General features: G+C 37.8%; 1 protein-coding gene across 1 annotated transcript in view; it reads right to left on the reverse strand.

The window, feature by feature from the left end:
* Positions 1-7,316, reverse strand: part of LOC110290241 (olfactory receptor 1052-like) — an 8,740-nt gene extending 1,424 nt beyond the window's left edge. Inside the window, exon 1 of the mRNA XM_021156742.1 lies at positions 7,307-7,316. Within this exon, the coding sequence (XP_021012401.1) occupies positions 7,307-7,316 (10 nt within the window). The remainder of the gene's footprint in view (positions 1-7,306) is intronic.
* Positions 7,317-8,883: the final 1,567 nt, after the last annotated feature.

The following is an 8,883-nucleotide window of genomic DNA, read 5'->3' on the forward strand; positions in this document are numbered from 1 at the left end:
AAGAAGAATGATTATCACAAGTGTCATTTTTTGTGACAATTTTTGCCTTCATGTTCTTGTTCAATTTTCTTTTAGCATTCTAGCAATGTCGTGAAAACTAAAAACAATAAAACATTCTAGGTTTTGTACATTTTGAAAAGAAAATATATTGTGTGAAACAGCAAAACCTGCAACTTTTTGTATATTTTCTTTTCAAAAAGATAAGGTTGAATTTCTCCTAATTCCTTCTGAAATGATCCATTTTCAATTCAACATTTGGTAAGGTTAATATGACTATAAATATGCATTCTCACACAGTTTATAAATATCTAGCACTTACTTTTATGAGATGGCTCAGTGGGTAAGAGCACCCAACTGCTCTTCCGAAGGTCCAGAGTTCAACTCCCAGCAACCACATGGTGGCTCACAACCATCTGTAACGAGATCTGGCGCCCTCTTCTGGACTGTCTGAAGACAGCTACAGTGTACTTACATATAATAAATAAATAAATCTTTAAAAAAAAAAAAAGAAGAAAAGAAAAAAGAACTGATTCCTTTGAAGAGATGGAACACTTAAATCAGCAGTGTCGTGACCTGAAGCAGCTGATGAACTGTTAGCAACCTAATCACGCACTCATAAGCAACAGAATAACTAGCACATACACATTTAAGTAGGACAGAGAACAGAAGAAAATGATGAGTGCTATAATACAAATGGGATTAATTTCCTGTTTTTATCCCAATGGCTACCAAAATTTACAGAAAAATTGGTGGCTTTAAGTAACGAAGATTCATTTACTTTTATTTTGGAAGTCAGAAACATGACACTATCTGATTTCCTAGGTGGAATCTACATGGCTATGTGGCGATACTCTTACTAGGAGATTTAAGTGATGAAACATTTTATAGCCAAATAGCCCTTTTGAACCCCCAAACTGTACTGACTTTTAAGAATAAGCATATTCTCCTAAAACAACAATATAATGCATTTGACTTTCAGCACTGTTTTTTCTTCCTTCTCACCTTGAAAGAACACTTGATTGTGTATATTTTGCCTCTCATGCTCTTCCTTTTAATCACATGTCAACACAATATTTTCATATGAAGTAGTGTGTATGAATCCTAGAGACTGAGATTTAAACAACACTAGGGGTTATCATTCAGTCTGTCACATTTATATAATATATACAGTAAGTATGAAATAATTAAATAATTTAATGAGATATGTGGGTGTGTAAAAATGTGTGTTCCAAGAAGAGAACACAGTAAGCTCAAAACCTAGAGTTCTTTGTAATACGAGGACTTCTAGATATTCCTAAGTAAAAAGAACAGTAAGAGAAAATTCTGAGGATTTGGCATTATTGCTCCTGTGGCCATTAAATTGTGTTTGAAATCTCTCAGTGAGATGGGGAAAGTATTTGGACAATATATCACAGTACATGAATTCCATGTTTTGTGGTTAGCAATGTATTCACCTTTTTTAAAAATAATTTCATTTTAGCATTTTACATTTGAGCTACTTCTACAAAAGTAATTTGCAAAAGAATAAATCTTTTTTTAAAAAAACACAAAACACAGGAGTATCAACACAATACTGGAGTGGCTGTAATCAACTCCTATATCAAATCTTATCATACATATTTGTTTCAAAATGGGACATGTGTTTACCTCATTAAGCATAGCATACAATCAGTTTTCATATTCAAAGAGTATTTTGTATATTAAGAAACCCTGTAAGGTATTTGAAACTTCAAGAACTTATTTGGTACCTCACATTTTCTAGTCATTATGTAGGTAATCCTGGCATGCTGTTCCATATCAATGGGTATTGATGTGTCAATACTGAAATGATCACTCTATAACCACAAGCCCACCCACTTAGTGCCTGTGTATGCTCCAGATCAGTGGCCTTATAATGAACCAAAGAGCTTCTGTGGCAAATTATTTCAGCTTTAATTAAATAAGAACTATAAACATGTCCCAGGATGGAAAACAATGGAAAGAAAAGTAGAAAAATTCTCAAAATATGTTTTTGGAACCTTAAAGAAATACAGTTTTAAGTTATTTAAAAGTACCATTATTTTATTAAATTAATTGAAAACCATATAAATTATATACAATCTTAAATTGTGTAGTTTTTATATTTGCATAAGTGTGCAAATATCTTTAAAGTACTGTATGAATGCAGTATTACACCATAAAAATATCCTTGTTCTTACTATTTGCAATAAAAGCTAATATAATTATAGTATAAATTTGTGTACATTATATAAATAATACTCTTATCTATGATATGTAAAGGATTGGAAAACGAATAGCCTACAAATTAGAACATAATATTCTAAATTGTTGAGTGTGATGCTACACATAGACAAGAGCAACTTTCTTCTCATAATGCTCAGAAAATAAGAAATAGAAAATTCTTTACATGGAGACTTACTTGCAACCTATAGAAGCTCAAAGGAACAACATATCTGCTGTAGAAGATCTGGCTTTCACAAATCTTTAAGGACTTATTATTTGGAACACGGTTGCTGAGATAGTTTCTATTCTACTGGGGAAAGAATCCATATCCCACTGTGTTTGTGTAAGTCTCAGTTGTCCACAGGAGTAATTAGCAGCTTTCTTGTCTCTCAAGAGTAAAACTAATCAGAGAGCTGCCATCCATTCTCATTTATGTTCAATAGATAGTTTTACTTTCACAAAGAAGTAAAAGGGGATCCTTTCATAAGTACTGCTTTTAAAGAAGCGGGAATTTTCCCTAAATTCAAGCATCTTGCTTTAATGCCCAATAAAGACAAGAAACGAAGCAGCAGAGGTGACAAAAAGGGATATTGCAATTATTTGTAAGCCACTTGGAATACTGTGAAAACATTCTGCCAAGAAAATAACATAAGTTCATTATTGTTTCTTCAATACTGCTGTATCTATACAGATTTTTGTTCTTATTTTGACATCAAAAAGGGCATTCTATCAATATACTCTAAGATATTTTTTTTAATTTTTAATATTTTTTATTACATATTTTCCTCAATTACATTTCCAATGCTATCCGAAAAGTCCCCCATACCCTCCCCCTCACTTCCCTACCCACCCATTCCCATTTATTTGCCCTGGCGTTCCCCTGTACTGGGGCATATAAAGTTTGCGTGTCCAATGGGCCTCTCTTTCCAGTGATGGCCGACTAGGCAATCTTTTGATACATATACAGCTAGAGTCAAGAGCTCCGGGGTACTGGTTAGTTCATAATGTTGTATCACCTATAGGGTTGCAGATCCCTTTAGCTCCTTGGGTACTTTCTCTAGCTCCTCCATTGGAAGCCCCATGATCCATCCAATAGCTGACTGTGAGCATCCACTTCTGTGTTTGCTAGGCCCCGGCATAGTCTCACAAGAGACAGCTATATCTGGATCCTTTCAGCAAAATCTTGCTAGTGTATACAATGGTGTCAGCATTTGGAAGCTGATTATGGGATGGATCCCTGTATATGGCAGCAAGCTTGTACAACCACTCTGGAAATCAGTCTGGCGGTTCCTTAGAAAATTGGACATAGTACTACTGGAGGATCCAGCAATACCTCTCCTGGGCATATATCCAGAAGATGTCCCAACCAGTAAGAAGGACACATGCTCCACTATGTTCATAGCAGCCTTATTTATAACAGCCAGAAGCTGGAAAGAACCCAGATGCCCCTCAACAGAGGAATGGATACAGAAAATGTGGTGCATTTACACAATGGAGTACTATTAAAAAGAATGAATTTATGAAATTCCTAGGCAAATGGATGAACCTGGAGGGCATCATCCTGAGTGAGGTAACACAATCACATAGGAACTCACACAATATGTACTCACTGATAAGTGGATATTAGCCCAAAACTTAGGATACCCAAGATAGAAGATACTCTAAGATCTTTAATGCTAATTCTCTTGAGAAACATTGTACTATATAAAACCGAGTTTCATGGATTTACAATTGTATGTTAATTTAATTATCATGAGCTGATATTGAGGAGTATCAAAATCACACTTTAGATTCCATGTTACCAAATAACATGTAAGTCTTCAAAATGTTTAACATCTACTTGTATAATTGGTAAATGATGCTTTAAAGCACGATAATGGTTTAATTTGCCAGACAAATTCAAACCAGCTCATAAATTACAATTTACACCAAAAATATAATCACATGTTGGAACAGTTTAGAAATATTAAAATAATTAATATTCAATTCAAAAATTAATTTCCATCTTTGTCTCTTTGGAAAGTATGTAAAAAATACAAAAAAACTTAGCTTTTGAAAACTAAAGAATAGCAGCTAGAGAGATGGCTCAGCCGTTAAGATCACGGGCTGCTCTTTCAGAGGTTCTGAGTTCAACTCACAGCAACCATATTGTGGCTCACAACCAGGAATAATGGGATACAATGTTCTCCTGTTGCATTCAGACATTCGTGCAAACAGAGCCGTCAAATACATTAGATGAATGAATGAATAAACTAGTAAATGAATAATACGTCTAAAGAACACTTTAATAGTTGGCTTTCTTGAATAAATATTTTCCTATGAATATAAAAAAAATTATTTCTCCAACTGCAGACAATATGCTTAAAACAGAAAGAAAAGAAAAGAAAAGAAAAGAAAAGAAAAGAAAAGAAAAGAAAAGAAAAGAAAAACCAAAACAGAACAAAACAAAATAGTACCACCAATAAAATGCCAGGAGAAGTGGACCATATATGAATCCCCGTGCTTGAGAGGCAGAGCCTAGCACTTTAGCAGAACCATTGACCATAGTTATGTTGAGAAATTCAGGGCCTGCTGTGGTAAAATAGCAGGTTCCTAGTGGAGACATATTGCTATGATGTTGTTGATTGAACTTTCATGCTAGCATCTGAAAAGGGGTTGGGTACAGATGTAGATGAAAATTTCTGGATTTGTTTTTGTTACTTATGTTCATGTTGTTTTGTTTCCTCTCTGGATATTTTGAAAGTATGATGCCTATGTTTTTCTGATTTCCTTGCATGCTCAGATAATATAGAAAGTGCCTATTGGTATTAGAGGATGGGTTGGGAGAAGAAATGTTAAAGGTTTAAGGTTGTGATCCATTGGAAATATTTTTAGATAGAAATGTGAGACCACATCAGGGTTCATGTTACAGAGCTTGAACCAAAGCTGTGTAGATTGGAATCAGGAATAGTAGGAAATATATTATATTGAGACTTTTTTAGACCTCCACTGTTATAAATAATGACACAGAGGCTTACTAATATTTTAAAGTTTAAGTCTTAGCTTGGGAGTCTCACAACTACTCTATCACAACTAACTGGCCTATGTACTGTCATGTGATCATTATTAGATCATTATTAAAGCCAATTAGAAACAATTATAGAATACCTTACACTGTTAAGGAAAACGGAATATTTTCAAAATATCAGACTGGTGTAGCAGCTTGTATTATGAATGAAATTATGATCCTCAGAAATCTGCTTGTAAGAAGAGGTCTGGAGTAGCTTCTGGGAACCTGTTCCCAGTTGGTTCTGATTTGTAAATAATGATCCCAGCAGCCAATAGCTGGTAAGGATAGACAGGGGCTGGATTTTAGGATTTCCAGGGCTGGTACCAGGAAGAGAGGAAGAGGAAATCTGCCATGCTTTAGGAGACTGTGAAGAGAAGAGAGAAAGAGTCATAGAGTAGAAACAAAGGAGAGTGTCCTGGGCTCCAGTTCAAGAAAATGTGGCCCAGAAAGCTGCACAAGTGGGACCAGAATAGCGAAGATGGAATATAGAAGTTAATAATTAGTAAGTAAGAATTTTCAGTGGGAGTTAGGTTCTAACATAGAGACTAGACAGTCACCTAGCCATTGTGGTGCTTAAAGGATATTAAAATATCACGACTATACATGTGTGTCCTTCACTTGGAAACATAAACCATTGAGTTGGGTAGCAACCCTGTACCAGGACATATTAAACTTATAATAAAACAGACTGGTGATGGGCCAATATCTCTGGCAGTACAGAATTAACAATTAAATATACAGAGATGTACCTTCAAACAGTGTAACCAAAAGCATGATTTAACCTTCAGCGTACTTGTTATCAGAGAACAAGCAACCCTTGGGCTAACAAGTGGTCCTTGCTTCTGTTGTGGCCTGTCATATAGCAGGAGTTAAGGGAAAAGAGAACAGAAGATAGAAGCAGAGGGGGCAGTAAGGCTGCCACAGGTGATCTGATGCAGAACTAGAGATCAGACTAGGTAATTGGATCTAGGGAAACACAGAGAGTATAAAAGATATTGCAAGCAATGATACTGCTTTTCCTGTAGGCATGGCCTATGGAAGTAACAGGTGCCTGTGGGAGTTGGAGCCTAGGATAAATCAAAGATGGAGAAAATGAAAATTGGATGAGGATGAGCTGTAGGAGGCATAGAGGAAAAGGAGAACCACAGCAGGTGTTCGGCTTCAGAACTAGAAACCAGAATGGAAAATTAGATTTGGAGAAGAATTAATGGTGAAGGTCTTTAGTTAGCTTACCTGTTTCCCTGTTTGGTTTAGCTGGTGTGTTCCCAGTGAATGTCTGCTGATATTGGTGTGAGGACAGTTGCAGGAGAAGATCCTTGTGATCTTTTGAAGATGGGGACAGAAAGTAAAGGGAGACCACAGCAGGTGGTTTAATTCATAACTCAGTTATGAATCGTAGAATTGGACATCAGGAGCAACAGGAAAGGTATATAACTGTCTTCAACATACTTGATACACTTCGAATGGGAAATATGTAACTTAAAACTTTTTTGACAAGAGTCTACAGTTAAAAGATGATAGACTTATGGAGCTGATCCTGTGTCACAATGATCCATATCCAAATACCACCAGGAGAAAGCTGGTCTCCCCGGAGTGTAGAGAACCCTGTGAACACAAGTAAGACCACCACTTCTTCTCAGAGGAACCTGCCTGGAACCACCAGGACACAAGAACTGAGAAACAGCCTGGAACAGAATCCTTCCAGTTTCCATCTGTACCTCGAACTGGTCCTGTGAAACAGTGCTCCATACCCAAATATGGCCTGGAGAGAGCTGGTCTCTCATGAGTATGGACATACCTGTGAGCACAGGTAAGACTACCACTTCTGCTCCAAGGGACCTGCCTGGAGCCCTCAGGACACAGGAACTGAGGAGTAGCATGGGACCAGATCCTTTTTGTTTCCTACTGCACCAGGAGCTTTTCCTGTTCCACAGCACTGCATACACAAATACTGCCTGCAGAGAGATGGTCTCCCCCAAGAGCACAGGTAGGAGCACCAATTCTGATCAAATTCCTGGCACAAAAGAAACCCACACAGAGCCATTAAGACACAGGAACCATGGATCAGCTTAGGACAGGATCCTTCTGGTTTTCACGTGCACCCTGGAGGTGACCATGTGCCTCAGTGCTCCACACACAAATTCCTCCAAGAGATAACTGGTCTTCTATGAGTACTGACATACAGGCTTGCAGGTGGAGCAAGTCACAGTCATAGCATGAACAGCTAAGTCAAGGCATAGTCAGATGGTGAGCAGCAAGGACGAAAATATAAGCAACAGAAACCAAGGCTACTTGGCATCATCAGAACCCAGTTCTTCCACCACAGTGAGCCCTGGATACCCTACCCACCAGAAAAGCAAGACTCAAAATCACATCTCAAGATAATGGTAGAGGACTTTAAGGAGGACATAAATAACTTGCTTAAAGAAGTACAGAAGAATACTGGAAAACAGGTAGAAGTCCTTAAAGAGGAAACACGAAAAAATCATATAAGAGTTACAGGAAATCACAAACTAACAAGTGAAGGAATTGAACAAAACAATTCAGGATCAAAAAAATGGAAACAGAAACAATAAAGATATCACAAAGGGAGACAATCCTTGAGAGAGAAAACCTAGGAAAGAGATCAGATGTCAAAGATTCAAGCATCACCAACAGAATACAAGAGATAGAAGAGAGAAAATCAGGGACAGAAGACACCATAGAAAACATTGACAAAACAGTCAAAGAAAATGCAAAATGCAAAAATCTTCTAACCCAAAACATCCAGGAAATCCAGGACACAATGAAAAGACTAAACATAAGTATAATAGGTACAGAAGAGAGTAAAAATTCCCAACTAAAATGGCCAGTAAATATCTTCAACAAAAACTATAGAGGAAAGAAAGACATGACAATAAATACACAAGAAGCTGACAGAACTCCAAATAGCTTTAACCAAAAAAGAAATTCTTCCTGTCGCATAATAGTCAAAACACCAGGAGTATACGTTATGAGCAAACTCTGCAGCAAGCCCCACAACACTTAGGCAGCTCCACTCTCATGTGCTCCAATGCGCCCAGGAAAAGAGAATCAGAGGTGAGGAGGACAAAACATCTGTCTCCAAAACCGGCAGTAAGTGGGACTAGTAGGACCCAGGAACACAGAAACTCTGCCAGACCAGTGGCAAGGGTTCCTTTTGGTCTGTCTGGGCCAGCACCTTGGGCACAAACTCTTCAGCCAATACCACAGCACCCAGAAGAAGCTCCACTCCCAGGTGCTCCAACACACCCAGAATCAGAGGATCACAGGATTTCAGGCGCTTGGTCCCACCAGGATCTCAAGGTCCCAAAGGCAGATTAATTCCCAGGAGCTTAGACACACCCAGGATCTCAGAATGACAGGATCACAGAATCACAGAATCACTGAGACAACTTGACTCAGAGGAGTTTTGACATAACCAGGATGACTAGAAGGACAGGCTCCAGTCAGACATAGCCAGGGCAGGTAGTACTGAAAGAGGAAAATTACTGGACACCTGAACTTTTCCTAAACTCTCTTACCCCTCCCATCCAGAGACTGTTCCCGGAGCACTCCTGAACTTTTTACCCCAAGGTACCCCCTCCCAATTG

The sequence above is a fragment of the Mus caroli genome, chromosome 2 (genome assembly GCF_900094665.2).
Source record: "Mus caroli chromosome 2, CAROLI_EIJ_v1.1, whole genome shotgun sequence".
NCBI lineage: Eukaryota > Metazoa > Chordata > Mammalia > Rodentia > Muridae > Mus > Mus caroli.